This window comes from Procambarus clarkii, chromosome 23 (genome assembly GCF_040958095.1).
Source record: "Procambarus clarkii isolate CNS0578487 chromosome 23, FALCON_Pclarkii_2.0, whole genome shotgun sequence".
In the NCBI taxonomy this organism is placed as follows: domain Eukaryota; kingdom Metazoa; phylum Arthropoda; class Malacostraca; order Decapoda; family Cambaridae; genus Procambarus; species Procambarus clarkii.
The window spans coordinates 39,438,631-39,462,156 of record NC_091172.1 but is presented as its reverse complement, the minus strand read 5'-3'; the positions used below and the strand labels follow the sequence as shown (position 1 = coordinate 39,462,156).

The window sequence follows — 23,526 nt, the reverse complement described above, 5'->3', positions numbered from 1 at the left end:
ATGAACACTGCTCTTACAAAATCTAAATTTGATAAACCATTGAGAGAAGTACGAAATCCTGGTAATGTTAATTCTAAACCTACAGTTAGTTCAACAGGTGTGACCACATTTAGGTACTGCACTCATTATAAGAGGAAAGGACATGTGATTAATTCTTGCTTTAGTTTTCATCCTGAATTAAGACCAACTGGTCTCATTATGAGTAAGGGATTGCAAACAAATAATTCACCATGTATTACAATCAATCCCAATTGGATGACTGAGTTTAAACCATATATTTCTGCAGGTACATTGCTGTGTAAAGATGGTAGTAGTAAGACTGTTCAATTACTCCGTGATACTGGAGCTTCTCAGTCTTTAATTTCCCATAATGTGCTTGTTGATGTTGATACAAGAGATCTTGGTGAGGTAGTGTTACTGCAAGGAAATGCAGGTAATGTGCAACAAGTCCTTTTAATCCAGATATGCCTTGATTCAACTTATACTTCTAGGTGATGTAATGTTGGTGTGAGAAAACAGTTGCCCATTCCAGGAGTGGATATTATTCTAGGGAATGATTTGGGGAATCGTAAGATTGAAGGGACCAAGTGTCCAATCATGTTAATTGACCCAAATAATGTACTGGCTCAACCAGATGCGGATGATGGCATTATTACCCTGCATGTGTTGTGACGAGGTCTATGGGTAAAACGGGTGATAGTAATCCTGTCTTAACCAAGGTAGATGTTCCCAAGACTAGGGACCCCTTCAGTTAAGGAGTGGGAGGTGGATCTTGAGGATTCTTTTATGACCCGGTTGGATGATGAGAATGAGTCCTTAGTAGAAGCCCCGCCGAGCCAAAACCATTTGGACTGAGAAATGCTGGGGCATTTCTGATACATATTTAGCATGACCAATCTGGTCAATGCAGTTTTCTAGGAAAGGTAGTGGGCATACATCGACTACAGTTACCTTGTTTAACTTCCTAAAGTCCACTACTAACCGCCATTTTCGATTTGGTTTTAGTACCACTAAACACGGTGAACTCCAAGTGCTCTGACTGGGGCAAATGAAACCATGGTGAAGAAGATAATCAACTTCCTCCTGGATGATACATCTTTTCTCGGGGGTCACTCTGTAAGGGTGTAGCCGAATTGGAGTTATCTCTGTCAGTTGAACATCATGAGTAATGAGAGGTGTCTGAGTGGAGACCTCCCCAAACAAGTTGGAGAACGTCTTCAAGAGGTCCTGGAACTCTGCTCTCTGTTCATCCTGCAAATGACACAACAATTCTTCCCCGGAACTGGAATTAGATAAAAGATGATTACCATCTTCCCCTACAACAATTGTTTCCTCAGGGTTTACCTCCTCATTAACACAACAAGCCACAATACTGGGCCCACAATAAGCCTTCAAACGATTCACATTGACTGACGGGTATGTTTGGGGTTACAGACTTTATAGGTAAGTTCACCGAGACGTTATACCACTCGATAAGGTCCTCCAAACTTGAGTGACATAGAAGTTCCCATACGAGGCTTCAAGACCCTTACTAACTCTCCTGATTCAAAAACTCTGAGTTTGGCCTTGAACCACTTATCATGCCGCTCCTTCATTACCTGTTGTGCCTCGCCCAGATGTTGTAACGCCAACTCCTTCGTTCGAGACAGCTTGCTCTTCACATCCTTCAGGTATCTTTCACTCTTCCTAGCTATCACACAACATTTTTGTCCTGCAACATTTTTAAGGGTCCCCTCACCTGATGTCCAAACACGAGCTCAAATGGGGAGCAGCCTAGGGCAGTGTGCAACCTGTCCCTGGCAGCAAATAGTACAAATGGTAAATTGTCATCCCAATGTCTGGGTGAATCTTTCCCGGTTGTTTTTAACATCTGTTTGAGGGTTTAGTGAAACCGCTCGATCCCCCCCTTTGACTCTGAGGATGGTAAGGACTAGAGAAGTTATGTTGAATTCCAAAAGAACTACAAAAAGTTTTAAAAGTTGTAGAACAAAAATTGCTCCCATTATCAGTTTGAATGATACGGGGCATACCAAATAATGAAAAAAAAAAAAACGTTCCAAGTGCTTTATGAGTGTATAAGCCTTAATGTTACGCAAGGCATATTCTTCATGGAACCTGGTGGTCATACATAGGATAGTAAACATCAACATAGTTCGTGATTTAGTTCGGGGTAAGGGGCCGACACAATCCAACACCACATGTGTAGAAGGCTCCTCTGGCACTACAATAGGGTGTAAGGGTGCTCATGGAACAGTCTGATTAGGTTTACTGTTATGACCATGCATACACCAGTATGATCATACTGAGATTGGTGTATGAGTGTGCTCAAACTATACAGTGATATCTTGGCTGATAGCCTCGTATCACGAATATTGAGTTATGATGTAATCGCATGTTACCATACAGTATTCTTATTTTATGTATTGTCAACGTGTGACATACATTTCCAAGTCTATATTAATTCTGTATCAAAGTTGTATGCCATGTAATTGTGGATATCTATATTAGATGTCTAGTTATAGCAGTAGCCTAATGTCATAGATTTGAAAAACATCCTTGTATGTTTATTGTAAGTAATGCTACATCAATGCTATATAGGTAACATTATGTCGACCATGTTGGAGAGTGTATACATTAGTTTCCAGATGTATTATTCATATGTATATTGAGTAGTTTCCCTTTTGTTGTACCTTGCATTGTCCCATTGTCTGGACATTATATGAAATTATGGCACTGTGAAACGTTTTCCACTTAGACAATCTTATGATACACATGTTGTATATATGTAATATATTTATTATCTTGTATGCATATGTATAACCGTTGGCGAATGTCGTTGAATCCCCCCCCCCTCTTCCCCAGTGATGTATCGACTTTGTCAGTGTTACCATATTGTATCCATGTGATTTCTTTGTGTTCTTATTTGGTAATTCAAGATAATTTCCTTAATGTATTCAATTATTATTATATATCATTATGTAAGGTTGTGCCCTGTGCTCTTTAAGTTGTTGTATAGTGAATTAGAAGTTCCTGAGTGAGTTTATATTGTAAATGAGTTAGAGAGATTTGAAAGTTGAAGGTCAGTTGACTTACTAGAGTTGGATACAGTGTCGCCTCTCGGCAAGCTTGCCTCAAGACGTCACTATTCTCCGATCTCCTCAGGCGAGCGGACCTGTTAGGGTTTAGTCCGTGATTTGTGACCTTATTTGGGTAGTGTTGCCTGCTAGAGTTATACCCATGTAACTGTATGTATTTATATGGATCATTTTCTGCTGAGTAGAGACGATGGTGCCACATAGCCCCACCTATGTATGGCAATCAGATAAGAAAATCAAAAGCTGGGAGCTACATAGTGCCACTCCATATTAGGTCACCCAAGGTGTGAGTGGTAGCAGTCGAAAAAAACAGTGAAGATAGGTATCTATTATGTGCCGCTACGTTCATGTTCTTTTTAACAGTAAAGTAGGCACCTATGTTGGGCAATCAGATAAGAAAATCAGAAGCAGAGTGCCACTTAGAGCCACTCCATATTAGGTCATCCAAGGTGTGGGCAGCAACAGTCGTAAAAAACAGTGAAGATAGGTATCTATTATGTGCCGCTATGTTTATGTTCATGTTCATTTATACAGAAAAGTATGACAGTATATTTAAGTAAAAAAAAAAAAAAGAATGTATTTGTATAATAAACACACACTCAGGTGAGCGGCAGTTACGCCCCCACTTTCCTCTGTGGGGAAGGTGTTAAAAACAGGATCCCTCTCTGTAGGGGTGGTCCCCCCCCTCACCACCCTTCCTCGTACTTGATGACCTTGAGTGTACCGTAAGAGGGACCCACCTCCCTTAGTTGTTTTTATGTTGGTTATATTTTAAGCTTTTATACTTAAAAGAAGGAGAAAAAGAAATAATCATGATGATTTATAGATTATATTATCAAAGTACATAGGGTTAAACATACTCTTATTGTAGGTCATCTCCCCCCACATAATATTTACTAACAAGGGCCCTCCTCCGTGCCCACAGGTCCGTTGTGGGGTCTTCCCTCCCCCCCCCCCTCCTCCCCATGGGACAAAGATGATGACTCATCATCACCCAGAGAGTGAATGGGTTGTAGTGGGCCTCCCTCAGGTGACTGACTGCTGACGTCATAGGGTTCACTCTCGCTGGTGGGGCGTTGTCCTTCCTCTCCTTGTGGCTCAATGACGTCACCACCTTCACTCTGGGGTACATTCCTTGGGCTGAGGCGTTGGGGTGGGGATCCGATGGTATGTCTGGGTGACCATATGCTAGGCTAGTGTATTTATTTAGGTAAAAGCGCTTATCATCAAATGCGCTTAAACCCCTCTTAGTATTGAATGTGGTTGCCATCTGCCCCCCTACATTCCTTATTTGCCAATAATGGAAAGTATTTACTACACCATTACTGTGTAGGGTCTCTTTAAAGTGGTTTTGTGTTAAAGATCTTTGCACAGCTCGGGGAATACCCTTAGCGGTGATGGAATTTTTATTGTCAAGCAAAAGCACACTATACATTTTGGGCTTGAGTGCTACAACTTCAAGGATGTGTTTATCTAATACCTCTGACTTTAACAGCCCTAAAACACCCTTTTTAGAAGGATCATACAAGGGGTGAGTTTCAGAAAAATTACTCGTATCCATCCACAAACTAAGGGGTTCTTTCCCCATCTCATTAAAGACATCTTCAGCTAGTAAGCTGAAAATGAAACTCTCTGTATCACTATACAGCAGTTGTACCCTATCTGAATAGTGGTTCTTAAGTACCCTGTACCAAAAATGGTACAAACTGTATTTTGCTAGCTCAAGAATCTGGAACCCAATGTAATTAGGATGAGTAATTTTAATGAATGGTCTGGAACTGACAGACAATAATTTATTGTCACCTAAATGCACCATACGTTTAAAGCGAGGATTCTTCACCTCTCGTAAAAAGACCCTAGCTGAAGTCACTAGTTTGGTGTCAATGGCATAACGGGCTGGGTTCAGTAGTGTTTTACCAAAAACACTGTTCGTCAGTAATTTGAAGAGTGTTTTCCTATCGTTACTGGTGGAGGCATTTCTATTGTTAACGTTTGTGTTAACAAATTCTGCCATAAAATCTGACTGACGGAACTCGTAAATTGCATGTATAGTTTCCACTTCAAGTCCTATCTCAATAAATAGTTGTAAAAGGTGAAGAGATATGAAATAATGTTTCTTGGGGAGATGATCTCCAACCAGTTTAATATTTTTTTTTATGGAGATTTGTAATGTTATTTGTTTCCAGAAGTCCCCTACTAAATGGAGAGATATCTGCCATACTTATCCCCCTGTGGTGTAAACAAAGGGGTAGATCGCCTGTTAGTCTAGCTATTTCAGGTCTTATGTGTTTGGTGTCAATTAAGAGCCAGTACCCTTTGTTAGAAGAGAATGGCTGTTCTGTCATTATCTTCCCTCCACTAATGAAGGAGTTCATCTCATCAGATGATAGGCTTCTTAGTCCCCCATAGGGCAATTTCTTAGTCATATAGTCTTAGTCATACATATGAAGTCTAAGTACAGTAAGAATGAAGATCTATCCTCCTGGGGGTTAAAAGATGGGTTGACATAGTGGTTGTTAGCTCTGACATAACTCCTAACTGCAGTTGTAAAACCCCCTCGTATGTTTTGTGATATGAGATTGTGCAACGTCACATCTGCACTTAACTCCAACGATATTTTGCTACTTTTCAGGAAGCAGTCGTAGGAGTACCCTGGGAGGCTACAGTAATGGGTCATTTCTAAAGAATATATATCATTTAGAATTGCCCTGTGGTGTGTAAAAATGTCAGCCAGTAATCCTACATCACACCTCAAATAAATGAGGAGGTAGTCTTTTAATGTCCTACACTCTGTAGCCTCCCATACTAATTTAGAATGTCTATATTCTTCCGAAGTTATACCTGATTTGTTTAGGGAGCTGTAGAACATTTAAATAGGAGGGAGTGTTGTGTCATTAAAGCAGCTGATTTTTGTGGTATATTCATAAGGGAAAAAGTGCTTACCCTTTAAGAGTAGGTGGTGACTCTTTTTGGGTAAACCTTCTATCATTGAGTGAGTGAATGTTAAGGAGCTGGCTGAATCAATGTGGGTCTTTGCTAGGGATGAAAGACTACCTGTAATAAAATCCAGTGAATCAAGAAATTTAAGCTTCCCTATTTCTACCTTAAGATATTTCGTCCCCTGTCTCATGAGGATATTGCTCTTAATATTTGAACCCATGGCAAACTCCCTCAAAATTAAGCCCATGTCATAAGACATATTATGAGCAATTATGACTAAAATCTCTAGAGCATTCTTGTGGCGGAGGTTGCAGTAATTACATAGAGCTCCAATATAATTGAGCTTTTCCCTAAGGTGATCATGATGTTGAACCTTGAAATTGGTGAGGGTAAATACCTCCTCACAAAACTGGCAGTGAGTCTGTCTCCTAAAATGGACCATATCCTCAAGAGACATGTCTATTTCATAATGGGGGAGAGTGGATCTGATAATTTCCCATTTGGTAGCAACTCGCTGCATGAAATGTGTGACACTGTCCCCCCCCCCCAAAATAAGTAAATTTATCAATGAAAGTGTGGTTCCTATCAACAATTATATAGCTGTATGCTATAGGCCTATGTATGGCTGTAACAGAACCTAGACAATCCTCAATGCTTAGGACACACTCAAAATCAAAATAGCCCACATGGGAAGGGGGGTAACCTTTCCCCGTATTTTTAAAATGGAGTGTGTCCCCAGCCTGAGGGTAAATAATTTTCTGAGTGATGTCGCAGGAAGATGAGTGATTTGTTAGCTCAGACGAATTTTGATATTCTGAGAGACAGTTTCTACAGAAGACTGTCTTTCGTCTGTGGCTGCGAGTAAAGTTCCGTAGGAACTTGTCGAACTCTTTAATTAGGGCCACATGAGATTCTCCCAATAACAATAAAAAAACTATGACCGAGTACTGTCTCCTACCACGACGACAAAGAGAGGCGTGATAGACACCATCTGTATGTTTGTGTATTGAATACAAAAAAATGGATAGTTTATTTCTATTCTCCAATTTAGAGATATCCTCCCAAGACAGAGGGAAGGATAAATTGTCGTATTTGACCATTTTCCTAATCCTAGAGTGAGACTCTACAAGTCTCCCCTATACGTCTCCACTTTCACCCTTGTTGTGATGCCAGAAAAGCAGCAATGCATTGAATAATGCATGTTCTATTGTTACCGGCAGGGCTTGGGTTGAAGACCTCATACCGTCCCCTTAGAAAGGGGGGATAAGGGACATAATCCCCCAAAACTGACCTTACACTTGCATTGCAGATGACGATTTTGAGGAAATAGACATTATATAGTATGAAACCACTCCCCTCTGTTTCTGAAAGGAGATCCTCCAGTCGTGTAATCATATAATCCACCCAGCTATCAATAAGATTACCCACCTCCTCAAGAGTTACCAGTCTAGCAGGTGTCATTATGAAGTGTTCCCTAAAGTCATCATCTTCTGTGAGTCGTTGTTTTAATAGTGTTACCTTCACTTCGAGAAGGATTTTTAATGATGAAGTAAAATTGCCATGTTCCACAAGAGAATTTATGTAATTCTCTATTTCAGATATGTAATAGTCCCTAAAGTTGCTTAGGAGACCTATAGGGTCTGTGGCGAAGGCTGAGGGGATGGAATATTCCATCCTAGTAAAGAGATCCCCCAGGGCCCCCACCCTATTAATTAAGTGGGGAGTGTCTATAGCATCCTCCTCTTCTGGGGAATTTTCATCGCTATTTAGGTCATTAACTCGATTGTTGACAAGAGGTCTAGGACCACTAGGGCCTGGCTGAGAGATGTCACCACTATCATCACCACCATCGTCATCATCATCATCATCATCATCATCATCATCATCACTCATCACTTCCTCTCCCCCCTCCCCTCCATTTGCAATGGACTGTCTAACCCCACCACCTCCTAAGGGGTTATTGTCACGCTGTGCTTTGTCATGTTCCTCTCCTACCTGCCTCTGAATCACCCCTGGAAAAATAATAATAATAATAATAATAATAATAATAATAATAATAAAAGGCAACACCCACACGCTAAACCCCATGACATAAGTTCTCTCTCAAAAAAAAAAAGCTTCTTAAGAGAAATAAAGGTGGAGGGTTTATTCACTCACCACAGGGACATGTTTGTAGATGTTCAGAGGTCATTAAGTCCTCACACAGAGAGGTCCCACAATTATCACAAGCGAATGTGTGGTGAGGTCTCAAGGTGGTATTTCTACACATGAAGCACATGAAGCCATCCTCTCTGGAAGGGAGGGTGGGCAGGCGATGTTTACCTAATGAAGGAAACAGTGTATAATTTATATACACTCACTCTCCCACACTCATGGAGATGGGGAAAACCCATCTTAATATTTCTCATTTTGAATTAAATATCCATAAATAAATAAATAAATAAATAAATAAATAAAATACGGTCATACCTCCAGCACAGGTTCTCCTGTGTTCTCCACTAGACTGTACACATGCAGTTTCTCCGCAGAAGAGACATGTGTAACACCTATGAACGAAGAGATGTGATGAGCGCCATCCACAAATTCTACAAATATCACCAACTCGAGACATCACGATCACGCTTACCTAGAATATATATATTATTTATATATATTTATATTTATTTGTTTATATATATTTATATAAATATATATATATATATAGCCCTTATATGAAATAGATACTAATTTACTTACATCTCGGTCTAGACGGGGAGGAGAGTGGTCGGTTTCGTCACTATTTCAATAATACGTGGTGGGGGGGAGGTGTAGCGTCCTTTTATTGACTCAGAACAGTGGGGGGCGACGTTGCCACATACAACACCTCTCAGTCCTTTTTTTTGTAAGAGAAGGGTTAGGCCTGCTGTAGAAAACTTTTTTTCTCTCGTCTGGAGGTCATCACTAGGGGACTTCTACTTCAAAAAAAACATCAGGAGGACTGGCTATGCCCTGAGGGAGTGGCATTCCTTGGTGGGTGAATACACACACACTCACATACACACACACACACACACACACTCCTTCTCACTCCCATATATATATATATATATATATATATATATATATATATATATATATATATATATATATATATATATATATATATATATATATATATATATATATATATATATATATATATATATGGGATATATATATATGGGAGTATATATATATATATATGTGACCGCCCATAGGTAATTGAACCATTTATGGGGAAAATATGGAGGAGTGTACTTCTGTCACAGACGAGCAACTTAATATTTTCCACCACCCAGCAAGAATATTTATAGTTGGATTCAGCAATTCTGGGAAAACGACTCTAGTGGGGAATTTATGTATTAAATACCATGGAAAATTCTCAAAAATTTTAGTGTCAACTGCAAATAATACAGAACATCCTCTTTCAAACATCCCCTTTCTGCGAAAAAAGGTTACTCTCTCCCAGGACCTGATTAACCCACTAGAGTATAAAGATCCTTTTTCAAATGAGTCAGTTTTGTATATAATTGACGACTTATACCTGGAAGCCATAAAGAGTCCAATTATAGCCAATATCTTCACACGAGGGAGACACGGTAATATTTCCGTAATTCTAATTAGTCAAAATTTGTTTCCCCAGGGGAAATATGCCAGGACAATAACTCTGAATTGTAGTCATTATATATTAATGAAGCAGAGAGACATAACCCAACTTGAAATTTTAAGTGGCCAGTTATATGGGCGAAAAACTACTAGTAGTTTCTTTGAAATATACCGTCGGGCAATATCCCAGAACAAGTATGGTTACTTATTGGTCGATCTGACGGTTCCTGAGGCATTACAACTACGAACGAGCATCACCAATGAAGACCGGTGTGAAATTGTGTATCAAATGTAATCAACAAAAAAAATGTCTGTAATGACACAGAAACGGGCAATTCTCACCAACATCTATAATGACATTTCTAGCCTGGGTGGTTTCACAGGATCAATTCAAAAATTGTATAAAGCTGCCAGATTTAAAGACCCCAACATTAGTGTTGCAGATGTGAAGGAATTTCTTCGTGGAGAGCGATCTTACACCTTACATAGAGGAAATTTAGTTAGGTTCCCCCGACGGAAAATATTGGCCCCTAAACCTCGTATCATAATTGCCTGTGACCTAGGGGACTTTTGTAGTTTACAAAAATACAATAATGGTGTTAAATATATTTTAATTTGTGTCGATGTTTATTCCCGCCTAATGCAGACTCAAACTTTAAAAACAAAAAATTCCAGTGATGTGTTAGTCGCTCTGTAGAAGATATTAGAGGAAATACCTCAGTTTCTCGGTGTAAGGCGGATATTCACCAACCGAGGTAGAGAATTTTACAAGTCAGTTCAAAATTATTTTAATAAGAAAAATATTAAATTATATAGTGTATTTTCGGAAATGAAATCTAGCATAGTGGAGCGGGCCATCAGAACTTTAAAACATAAACTGTATCATTATATGACTCAAGCTAATTCATTAAAATACACCCACATCCTCCCTAAAGTTGTGGACTTGTACAACCACACATTCCACAGGATACTAAAAAATACTCCTCATGCCATTCATAAGTTGCAAAATATTGAAGATATACGAAGACAGTTTAAGGTCATGTATTTAAACAATGACTCCTCCATAACTGCCATCAGTTCACGGCTGCACCTTGGACAGCATGTGCAATTGGTAAAGCGCAGGAATATATTTCACAAAGGCTTTTGGCACCAAAATACAGAAGAAATATTTCTAATGTCACATATTGACAGAACACATCCAATCCCGACATATAAAATCAAAGATTTAAACAACGAGCCGGTCAGTGGCATGTTTTATGAGCTAGAATTGATCCCAACATCCCTTCCAGACTATTTTCCTGTAACGGTATTACAGTCTAGGAAAACATCGAAAGGACACAGAGAATATTTCGTCAAGTGGAGAGGGTACCCAGATTCTACCAATAGCTGGATTAAAGCTCAAGACATCGTCAAATTTAACAAAAAATGACAGTTCAACAGGACTCTCTTGTAGAGAAACCTCATCAGTTGTTATTTTTATTAAACAATTTATCACCCAAGAAGCGGAATAAACTAATCAAGGCTTTAAAACGGCAGGAAATTGAATCAATTTGTGAAATTTTTGCCAATTTTCTGAAACGAAACATCCCAGTTCAACCTCAGATAATTAATGGGTTACAGAGATATCAGAATGACATTCGTTCTGTAGCATGTAAGAAAACTCCTTTGTACAAAAAGAAGCATATCCTGACCTCCAGACGTGGTGGGGCGATATTGGCAGCTCTGCTACCTTTGGCTGTATCGTTAATTTCCTCCCTAATGAGGTAATTACATAAATAAGTAATGAGAGAAAAACAAATGGTGTATGAATATTGCCTGGTACCATGATTCATAGCCGAAAAATATTTATTTAATAAAAACAAGAACTCACCATCACCTCTTAATGCAGTGGGTCTGCCCTCCCCCAGCGGTGATGGTAGTGAAAGTATGTCCTTCTCTTTAAAAAACGAATCCAACTCAAGTAATAATGTTGGTGGTACCTGTAACCTACCCACCTGTGACTCTGGTATGGGTGATGGGGGAGTGGGGGAAGTAGATACTCCCCCCTCTCACCCGACAACAATGGGCTGTGGGCGGTGTTGCCGCACTAGTCCCTCCAGACGGGCGGGGCTGGTCACACATCCATTAAATGCCATTTGGGCCACCGCCGCCGCACTTTAAAAAATAAACAACGCGGCCCGCCCGGCGCGACCATCGCCTTTAAAAAAAAAAAAAATAAAAAAAGGGGACATTCCATCCTCCCACCCGAAATGCAACTAATTGTTGCTGGGCACACTTCTCATAAAGCCACCATCACGCCCCAAAATCCAAGTCTGGACAACTTAATATATGTGAATTTTAAAATTGAAGAAATTCCGCATGTCAAAGCATTATTGAACATGTTTGGGCAAAACAACCAACAGGTGATATGGGATAGTCGTGGAAATTTATTAAAGCCTGTACAAAATTTAAATATTTTAGATATAATTAAAACTCTAGCCTTTACTAAGGGACAATTTAGGACAACTGACAAGGAGGATGTAAGGGTTTTTACTGAGGATGGCTGGCATAGACCCAACCCTCATACGTAATTATCGCGCCAGATCACAGTTAAAAGGGGGGAGGGGCATCCATAGGAGACCCCATTGGGAGCCGTATTGAAGACCTATATGAAAGTCATCTTAAAGACCACCATATTCAGTTGCATATCCACCATGGAGCAAGCTTCTAGTCCCACTCCACCTCCAGCTACACCTGCAGAAGACAAATCTCCCTTATTAAAGAAGTTGGTTGCTACTCAGCGCTACAAGTATGTGGAACACAAATGTAGATTGATATATGCATTGTGGGATTGTTATGACCGTCTTGTGTTGAGTGCCCCTCCAGAATGGTTTTTTAAGTCATTTAGAGAAACGGTGAAACGTTATGAAGAATATTCATCCCAGGAAATCCAGACGGAGATATGGCAAATGGAAAAATTAGCCTTCCAACATCGAGACCAGATTACAGCCTTCGAGACTGGGCGGAGTGTCTATGGGCTTTTAAGGTGAGGAAGGCGGCCTCTACCCCACACCCCTACATTCCTCTCCCTCCAGGTGGGGACACAGGTGTATTTAAGGGCCCCCTCCGTCGCTCCTGGTCACTATAGTTGACGACGACACGCTCCTCTCAGCCGCCCTCCGCCATGGCTTTATCAACCATTAAGTCAATAGACAACGACATCACCGACACCCACGCCTTTGGGGTCGGTGATGTTATCGTCTACGACTTACCCGCCGCCGTTGTGCGTCCCTGTGGGCTGGCGAGCGTGACATGGAAAACATATAATTACGCCCGTGTGGAACGTGAATGTCTGACTAATGTCAACAGGGCCACAATACGTTATCTGTCTACCCCAGGGGACATTGAAGTGAAGATAGCTCCCCTACCTTCCAACGGACAAGACATTGTCGAAGAGCCAGTGTTGTTCTTCCGCCCCTCCATCGTGGCGCTAATTTCTGCTTTCGGTGCAGGAGCACCCTTCGAGTCCAACCCTATAGCTCAGGAGCAAGTGCAGTCTTCCGCCGACATCCACTACATCACCAGTGTCACCCTGGATACTGCCAAAAACCGGTTGTTTTGGCTCAAAACCGCCTTAACAAAGATTGGCAATCTTATGGTAAGAACCCCAACCATGTTTCGGTTGGTGGTACCCCATGGACTTGGGGCTTCCCGTGGTGGCATGGACAACTGGCACAAGGACGTCGGACCCATGCTCATTTCTCTTCATAACGAGTTAACCAAGCATAACAAGGAGCTGGTAATCCTCAAACGTCCCACTACTGTTACCCCATCAATGGGACCCCTCCCGATTGATGATCCCAGAGGAGAAGGTGATAGTAAAACTATCACCCTAGACGCAGTGGTGGGGGAGGGTACCACCACCCCAGGAAGCTCTTCTCGTTCTACACCACCAGCACCACCAGCTACCCCCAGGAAGAAGAGACATCTACAAGAGTACTCATCCAGCTCCACCTCCACCGCCTGTCCACCTCCACCCTCAACATCTACCACAGCCAAACGACGGATCGAAACCACTATTGACTTCGACCCATACTCAAATCATCGTATTGACACCATCCTCAATGGAGAGTCACAGGAAATATTCCTGTTATCCTCCCCACCGAAAAAACAACGAAAGCTGTAACCATCCCCCCACAAAAGAAGAGGTGGCAGCACCACCACCGACAGTAACAGCAGCAGTGACGACAGCAGCAGTACCACCATCTACAGTAGCTTCGGCGGTGGTGACAGCGGTGGTAGCAGCAGCAACCGTAGCAGCAGCAGCACCGCCAACGACGGTGGCAGTGGTACCAACAGCTCCAGCGGTGGTGGCGGCAGCGGCAGCAGTACCACCAACTACAGCGGCTGCAGCAGCAGCAGCAGCAGCAACAGCAGCAGCAGCAGTACCATCAACGCTTGCAGCGGTGTCAGCGGTAACCACAGCTCCAGCAGCGGTGGCGGTAGCGCCAGCAGTACCACCAACTACAGCGGCTCCAGCGGTGGCAGCAGCAGCAGCAGTACCATCGACGGTGGCAGTGGTGTCAGTGGTACCAACAGCTCCAGCAGCGGCGGCAGCGGCAGCAGCAGCGGCGACAGCAGCACCAACAGCTGCTGTTCTTTATATGTAAGTTGTTATGGGGAATAATCCCCCTGTTGTAGTTCTTTTAAAAAGTAATATTTCCTTTGTAGATTAATAAAATAAAATATAAGTAATGATGTTTTATTCCCCCCCCCAATCAGTACATAACTGAACAATGGCCGAGGAACATTACATATACCCTACTAGTCTCGACCAAGAAGATATATACAACAACACAAGTTCAGCATTTACAAACACCATCCGCACACTACAATTTAAGCCCTTCCATTAAACATGAAGTGGCTTTAGTCAACATACTCCTACCCAGACGAATTAACGCCATCATCAAGGATGAGGGGGAGTCTGCCATAGACGTCTATGCTACTTTTAAACGAGGAACTCTTTCTAAAAGCCCAGAACACCTTATTTACACCTTCCTCCCCAAAACCAACATATTATCCAGAAACATCACATTCATCACGGGTGAGCTTAGCCGGCAAATAATCATCGACATGAAACTAAGTTTCAGGGGTGATTTCAAAATATACTTCTCAGAAAGAGAACCAATCCTCACCTATGACCAATCCTTAGAGCGAGTATTACTAGCCTCCACTCTTAACAATGAAGGTACTGGCTCGTTATATTCTCTCAGCCTTCAATTTAAACACAGAATAGCTAATGTACTTGGTTTTGACAGCAGTCGCAAATACACCATTTATCGGGCAAAATCAGATGACATTACAACAGCCTCCAAGGTCGTGGCCTCATTCCCCCCCAGACAACGACGGAAGTTGTGACTCTTTACTCATTTATAGTGGCGTCATCGAGCCGGATCGATACAGGGGGCAAATTGTAAATATCTTAGATGCAAACAATTATCATGATTCATATTCTAGAGGAGCTCATCCCCTAGTGTACAAAACATTAAATACTAACACGTTGAAGAAAGTAAGTATTAAAATAACAGATCAGTTTGGACGAATGGTTAGTTTTGAAGATGGGAGGTCGGTTACGGCAGTCTTACACGTCCACCCTAAGGTATAACAATATAGTCTATATAAATATAAATATATATATATAAGTGTTTACCCACATCATCGGTTATTATAAGAAGAGGAGTCGGGATGCGAGTACCTTTCTACACACCCTCTCAGAAGGACTACGGGGAGATCTTCTCCCCCCTCTCTAGGAGACGGGATGAGAGGGGGAGCGATGAATGACATGCGTACATTCCAAGCACCTTATCTCAGATCTGGTGGTGGTTTTTTTGGAACCTTAACTGGCTTGGCTCGACGAGCCATACCATTTTTCATGAAAACTGTAACACCGACTGCTATCGATTTTGGGAAAAATGTTCTTGGGGATTTAACTAGTGGTAAACGGGATGTAAAGAGCGCTCTGAGAACTCACGGTATTGATGCTCTTAAGACTATGGGGAAGAAATTGGTAACAGGCGGGAAAATTAAAAGACTCTCTAGGAGAAGAAAAAAATAAAAATAAAAAATGTAAACGAGGCCTTGGGTATAAAAATGACGTATTTTCACTATAGTAAGCAGTCATACTTCACCTTTCGGAGGAGATCATGGCGGAGGCTAGTGGAGCTGGGCTGAAAATACCACTAGAATATTATAGCTCCAGTATTATTGACCAATTTCCTAGAAGTAACAGAATACACAATGTTGAGAGTTCAATTGCCTCTACGCAGCAAATAGACCTGTTAACCTCCCCATTAATCAGCGTTTGCGGGATAATTACTTAGAATTCCGCATCCCTGGAACCCAGGGCGCCTTCTTAGATCTAGCTATAGATTGTTATAGATTTTAAGGTATCTTTAACGAAGGATGACGATACCACAAAATTGGAAGAGGATGACCATGTGGAATTTGTGAATGGGTTGTCAAATACCATGTTTAAAGGTGTTCAGGTGTTTTTAGGAGAGCAGGTAGTTGAAACAAATTCTAATTTTAATTAATGGTCGTTTATTAAATTAATTACCTCCCTGCCTCCATCAAAAATGTCTTCCTTGGGGAGAATTGGAGCCTTTCGTAGGGACTGGGGCGATGATGGTGTAATCCTTAACGAATTTACTAATACATTTTTTACTGGGGCATCCACCAAGGATAAAAAATTTATGTCCGATTTAAAAGGTAAAGGATTGTCAATGTGTTTTCCCCTACTATTGGACGTAACAACCCTAGACCAATACATATTAGATAATATAGATGTGCGACTAAGATTGGAGCTCTCCCCACATGCTTGGGTGTTAAATACAAGTGTGGACGATGGCTCTAAGTATCGCTTGCATATGGATTATGCTAAGTTATGTGTAACACGAGTGTTCCCCTACCCAAGTGTTTACCTAGCCTTAAACAGCTCACTGTTAGCATCCCCCGACCCCATAACCTATACTTTCAATAAAACCATTTCTAAAACATATGTCCTAGCAGGGAATCAAACTAGTCTCTTAATTGATCAGCCTTGGGCGCAAGTAATTCCTCACAAGATATTCATGGTAATTGTACCAATGAATTATTTCGCCGACCTTCACCAAGGTAATGGATTATATTTTGAAAATGCAAAGCTGAAAAATATTGCTATGTATTTGAACAATAACACAATTTACCGAATTGGCGGTGATTTCGACAATCATTATTCCTGCCTTTATTACGAAACTTTGAAGACATTAGGGTTAGAGCGTGATTCACTACTAGGCTATGACACTTTTAATAAAGGGAGATCAATATTTGCCTTTGACTTAACCACCATTCAAACAAAAGATTCCCTCCCTGTGGAGAAATCTGGCAACTTGCATATGGAGCTTGAATTTGGTGGTGGTGTTACATATAACAGACTGGTTTTACTGTTTGGGGAAACGACCGGGGTACTATCTATCGACGGGCAGAGAACTGTTCTATGTGACGTGCGAGCTTAAAAACATAATGAATTGTTATGATATAAATATTAATTTAAAAAATAATCTAGGGGATCGAGCGCTCTACCTAGGTTGTTATAATGCAAACGAGATAGAACGTTTAAGTATCTCATCAAGAAAACCTATCGTCCTCATAACTAATATTTTACCATCACACAGCAAATTAACTATGGGACATTGGGTAGCTATTTATGTTGATAAAGTTAAACATCGAATGTTTTTTTTCGATAGTTATGCAATGTCGGCGGTTACTTATGGACATTATTTTCAAGGATTTATTAAAACTAACAAAATAACAAACGTGTTTGGAATGTGCTACAGACTCCAGAGTGATTTTACTCTCGCCTGTGGCCTATATTGCGTCATGTTTGTCCATAGGATAAGCCACTTGGGGTTGCCTTCAACAGTACATTACTTACATAATGTATTTTCAAGCGTTAATTTAAAATTAAATGATAAACGAGCCCTCGCTTATGCGAGACGATATTTTCCTATGAAACATCATTGTGTTAGGACATTTTGTAAAGGAGTAGGGGTTGGCTCTTATAGGTGGTGTAGAGAATATTTTTGTTAGCTAGGCAACCTACCTAACAAGGGGATTACCCCCATATAAAACCCCTCTCACCCCACAACCTCCCTAGAAGACCTCCAACCTCCTCATCCTACAAATAGAAGGTGTCTCTCCAAAAACTCTCACGGGGAAGATTGAAGTCCTTGAAGGGCCTGGTTAGTATTACCCTCACTTTCTGGTAAAGATTTATTTTTTTCCCACAATAGAAAGCTTGTACAACCTCTATTTTACCTCTTTTTTTTTTCAGTGCAATTCTTAGGACCCGTCCACATTTGTAGAGTAGTAATTCTACGTGGGAGGTCTGCCCCAAACAAGATGCTGTTACGTAGCCTAATTGATGATGCCTGCTGTAGAGGACACAAGGTCGCTCCTGCAGGGGGAGAGGTATGTACTAGCCGTTCTTAGAGGAAATAGAATATTTTTCAAATAAAAGATATAATCCTATAAATTATTTCCCTCATCTCTTTCCAGAACACTTCAGATGAGGGGCAGAAGGAAACTCGTCCAAAAGGCAACCACCCAACTCACCCCACACCCCCAAGAGAGGGGGGAGGGGGTCAAGACCTCCCCCCACTCACCACAGATGGGGAGACGTAAGAATTCTACTCAGATGAGGATGGGGAGGTGGAGGGGGGAGAGGAATAAGAGTGAGGAAACCATAACTACAATTATTACCTATCATAATTAACTTCTCATACATCATTTGTGATTTTTACCTAATAAAGCATTAATAAATTCTTTGATTTTTTTTAACCCCTGGGGAAGATTTATAATTTAATACTCTTATATAAGACCCACACCACCCCCACCGGGTGAGGAACTCTGTTACGGTAAAGTCAAGGTCATTAGGTGTGAGGTAGGGTACGGGCGACCACCCCTACCGAGAGGAACCTGTTTTACACCTGCGCCATAGAGGAATGTGGGGGTGTAACTGGCACTCACCCATGTGTGTTTATTATACAAATAAATTCATTTTTTTACTTAAATATACTGTCATACTTGGGTGACCTAATATGGAGTGGCACTATGTGGCTCCCCGCTTCTGATTTTCTTATCTGATTGCTATACATAGGTGGGGCTATGTGGCACCATCTTCTCTATTCTACTGTTGTCCATTATGTATACCAGGTGGTAGGTGATTTTTATGTATCTTAGTGAGGTGATATATTTTGAGGAACTTGTGAAATGCCAAGGTGCTGTATGTGATATTATTCCTCTTACCATTGTATTATTGGTTGACACACCACCACCCTTGTTGGTATTAGCCACATATAGGCACTAGTGTTCCACTGCCATAGGCATAGTTCCTGGTGTCAGCTAATGTTGATTGATGCAGTTTACAGACTTGTTTGATTGATCATGCCCAGTTGTTGAGAAGCTGGATATAAAGTATTAGTGTGTGATATTAGTAGAATAATTTATTTTTTAATGTTATGGAATGTTCTTAATGCCAGTAAACTGGAATATTTGTTTCTAGCCTTTTACTCCCCTACAATCTTGATTAATATGTGGCCAGGCTATGTGTTCCAGTGATGCTGAAGGTTACTCCCTTAAGATATTAATATTGGGGTCTTATCTTTCTGACCATAACATGAATATGGGGGCCTGTCCGGGATTAACATTAATATGGGGGCAACATCCAGGTTTCCAGAAGCTTATCCTGTAAGAAACATAAGAGCAAAGACAGTTATCTATCACTTGACAAAATTCTGTACTTTGTTTGGACTTCCTCGAGTTATCCAGACTGACAATGGTAGCAATTTTCGGTCTGCAGAGTTTAAATTTTTTTTTTGAGAAGTACCAAATAGAACATCGTGTGTCCAGTGCTTATCATCCACAAAGTTAAGATGCTTTCGAGACATTTCACTAAAGTATGAAACAGATGATAGGAACTGTTGGTGAAGACTCCAGACGTAATTGGGATGAAGACTTACATTTTATCTTGTTTGCAGCTCGAAATGGTTTGCAGCATTCCTTGGGTTGTTCCCCGTTCCAACTAGTTTTCGGACACCAAGCGAGAGGCCCAGTCCAGTTGTTGAGTGAAAGGATGTTGGGTAACGTCTCTCTCCCTGATGGAAATCGTCTGTTGAGTGAGATTCAGTCGAAGTTGAAGAACTACCAAGACGTGGCAAGCGAGCACCTGAAGAAGTCGCTGTTGAAGATGAAACAACACCATGACAAAAAGTTCAGGGTGAAGTTGAGATGGTTTCAGCCAGGTGATCTTGTTCTTGTTTTAAAGTCCAGAGTGGAAACTGCTTTAGCCTATCATTTTGAAGTTGTTTGAGACGTTCTGAGTTAACTTATAAAATTAAAAGTCTGCAGGATCCTTCCAAGGTTTTGGTAGAGCACATTAACAGGTTAAAAGCATTTCAAAGCTACAGGCCAGTGTCATGTGTAGTACAGGACACAGTCACCCCTGAGAACCATATATATGATGACTTGTCTAATGATACCTTTTGTAATTCTAGCTTTGAGGAGATGATGGGACATTTGGATGAGGTTAAACAGGGAGAGTTGAGAATGTTACTACACCAGTATTCTAATTTGTTAGGAGAAGTTCCTACCCAGACATCTTTTTTCAGCCATGATATTCAGCTCACAGACACCACCCCTATTCGCATGCTTCTGTAGCGCTCATGGCGTACCAATTGGTACCTGAGGCTTACAGGCAGAAGTTTAGAAACCTGAAAAAGACCTCGGAGCACACGTTCACCGAATTCGCAACAATCAAAGAACGGCTTTACCAGGAGTGGTGTGCCTCTCGGAAGGTGGAGACCAAAGAAGACCTCGAGCAGCTCATACTGTTAGAGGACTTCAAAGACTGTTTGTCTGGAGATCTGAAGACGTACCTAGAAGAGCAGCAGGTGGAGACCTTAAGTGCAGCAGCCACGATGGCCGAAGAATACATCCTGACACATAGGCCTTCTGCTAGGTATGTCCCGAAGACCTATTCAAGATATCCAGCCAAACATAAACCGGAGGATAAGACCGCCCCTCGTAGTGCCGCCAAGTCAACCCCAGATAATCCTAGGAGGATTAGTCCAAAAAGGGACATAATGTGTTGGACCTTTGGAAAGAAAGGACACATTGCTGCTAGGTGTCGTAACAATACAGGTAACAATCCACGTAGGGAGGTTATGCTGATAAACAGTATAGTACCACCGACATCCACCCTAGAGAAGAGGAAAGAACTGTTCGCCCCATATACTTCCCAAGGGTATGTATCAAGTGACCACTCGGGTAAGCCCGTGGTAGTACTCAGAGACAGTGGAGCGCCCCAGTCTCTAATTTTGGAAAATTCATTTCCCGAAGGTATATCAGCAAACGGGACGCAGAAGGTAATCCTGGGTGGATTCCCTTCCACCTTGTACGTTGCCCATTTGGTACAGGTGCGTCTAGAATCCCAACACTTCAAAGGTGAGTGTCGGTTGGCTGTGGTGGATAGTCTTCCCATAAAGGGGATTGACGTTATTTTGGCCAATGACTTAGCCCTAGGTTTGTTACCTAACTGTCCCGTAGTAGTGGAAGATCCAGTTTGTGAAGAGACAAGTCCAATTGCGGCGTTACAAACAAGGTCTCAGGCTCAATTCCAGGTACCACCAGATTTAAGTACTTTGTTTGACTCTCCTCCTATCCCACAGGTTACGAGTAGCCATACACCAGTCCCGCCCGTCCTGTTGCTGGTTCCTGAATGCTGGACTCGAGCCCGTCTGATAGAAGAGCAGAGAAAGGACCCTCAGGTACAGAAGTTGGCCAACACCCTAGACCCTCCTACGAAAGGAGGTGATCTGTACGTATGGTCAAGTGATGTACTGTGTCGCCGGCATCCTCTGAAATACCCCCAGTCAACTGAGGTGGGTGAGCAGATAGTCGTCCCAGCCGTGTTCAGATCTAAGCTGTTAGAAACGGCTCATGCCGATAGATTTGCTGGACATGGTGGGGTCTCGAAGACCTTTCACCGACTAGCCAAGTGTTTTTACTGCCCACACATGAAGAAGGACGTACGTCGCTTCTGCAAAACCTGCCACACCTGCCAGATGGCAGGGAAAGCAAACCAGCCTGTCCCCAAAGCCCCTTTATGCCCCATTCCATCCATAGGTGAGCCCCTCGAGCACCTCATCCTGGATATTGTAGGCCCGCTTCCGCCTTCTACCTCAGGGGTGCAGTATTTGCTCACTATACTAGATCGGGTTAGTAGGTACCCAGAAGCGATCCCCCTTAAGACCATCACTGCTAAGGTCTTGGTGAAACATCTGTTCTGGTTCGTCTCGCGATATGGTCTCCCTAAGACCATTCAGACAGATCAGGGATCGAACTTTATGTCTCGTTTGTTTCGCCAACAGATCGCTGACCTGGGAATCCAACAGATTACCTCCAGTGCCTACCATCCCGAGTCGCAAGGAGCTTTGGAGCGTTTTCACCAGACGCTGAAGGGCATGATTCGGAAGTTTTGCTATGACCGGCAGAGTAAGTGGGTTGAAGACCTGCCCTACCTCCTATTTGCGGTAAGATCAGTGCCTAATGAATCACTAGGAATCTCCCCATTCGAGATGATTTATGGTCACTCTGTGAGGGGTCCCTTAGAAGTAGCACGAGACCATTGGCTAGACAAGGAGACCAACGAAGACGTTGTGGACTGGTTATCTACAAATAAAGGCCAGTTGTTCTCTGCATGGAAAATGGCTAAGAAACCTTAGATGGTACGCAAAAGACCACCAAGAGCAGGTATGATCTTATCTTGAAGTTATCTTGAGATGATTTCGGGGCTTTAGTGTCCCTGCGGCCTGGTCCTCGACCAGGCCTCCACCCCCAGGAAGCAGCCCGTGACAGCTGACTAACTCCCAGGTACCTTATTTACTGTTAGGTAACAGGGGCATTCAGGGTGAAAGAAACATTGCCCATTTGTTTCTGCCTCGTGCAGAAATCGAACCCGCGCCACAGAATTACGAGTCCTGTGCGCTATCCACCAGGCTACGAGGCCCCCTCGTAGCCTGGGGGCTAAGAGGACCAAACAAAGAGATTTCCTAGTAGGGGATCTGGTTTTGGTATGTACACCTACAGTGACTGGAAGTTTGAGCGCCAAATTTGTAGGTCCTTACCAGGTCTTAAGGAAGGTTACTAGTCACAATTACCTTCTTAACACTCCAGACCACCGGAAGAAAGACACCTTAGTTCATGTTAACATGATTAAAAAATATGAGGGTCGAGATACACTCCCAATAACCATGGTGACCACTAAAGATGACATTGAGGAGGATGAGGAGGTACTAACTAACTCAGAGATCCTACTTAAATTGCAGGTGAAGTTGACACATGTGGCCGAAGGAGATCAACCCTCATTGCTGCAAATGATCCGTAAGTACCAGACTATCTTCAGAGATGTTCCAGGACTAACATCTGTCCTACGGCATGATGTCGTGCTGGAGGAAGGAGTCCGGCCTATAAAGCAACACCCTTACCGACTCAACCCCCTGAAGAAAAGGGTGGTGAAAGATGAGGTGGAATACATGCTGAAACACCATCTAATAGCCCCGAGCACGAGCCCATGGTCATCCCCGATAATACTAGTGCCCAAACCTGGTAAGAAATACCGTTTCTGTATTGATTATCGCCAGGTGAATAAGGTCACAGTAGCTGATACCTATCCTCTCCCCAGGGTAGAGGAATGTCTCGATGCCATAGGTAAAGCTAGCTACCTGAAAAAATTTGACCTGTTCAAAGGCTATTGGCAAGTTCCCCTCACGGAGAGAGCCAAACCCATATC

The 23,526-nt window shown here is 42.1% G+C and overlaps 2 protein-coding genes across 2 annotated transcripts; both read left to right on the top strand.

The window, feature by feature from the left end:
- LOC138367834 (uncharacterized) lies at positions 1–20,393 on the top strand. The gene is made up of 7 exons (XM_069329815.1): positions 1–97; positions 287–433; positions 12,120–12,225; positions 12,340–12,447; positions 13,842–14,304; positions 18,234–18,355; positions 20,231–20,393. Exons 1-7 carry the CDS (start codon positions 1–3, stop codon positions 20,391–20,393), a joined length of 1,206 nt encoding a protein of 401 aa, XP_069185916.1.
- A 5-nt stretch (positions 20,394–20,398) lies between these two features.
- Positions 20,399–22,459, top strand: LOC138367833 (uncharacterized). The gene has a single exon (XM_069329814.1). The coding sequence runs from the start codon at positions 20,399–20,401 to the stop codon at positions 22,457–22,459; it is 2,061 nt and encodes a 686-aa protein (XP_069185915.1).
- Positions 22,460–23,526: the final 1,067 nt, after the last annotated feature.

Excerpts from the sequence above, each read along its gene's own strand:
- LOC138367834 (XM_069329815.1), top strand. The coding sequence starts at position 1 with ATGAACACTGCTCTTACAAAATCTAAATTTGATAAACCATTGAGAGAA. Across the intron at positions 434-12,119 it reads GTTACTGCAAGGAAATGCAG|ATATAATTAAAACTCTAGCC; the intron begins GTAATGTGCAAC and ends TAAATATTTTAG. Across the intron at positions 12,448-13,841 it reads GTTGCTACTCAGCGCTACAA|AAGAGGTGGCAGCACCACCA; the intron begins GTATGTGGAACA and ends CCCCCACAAAAG.
- LOC138367833 (XM_069329814.1), top strand. The coding sequence starts at position 20,399 with ATGGCGTACCAATTGGTACCTGAGGCTTACAGGCAGAAGTTTAGAAAC.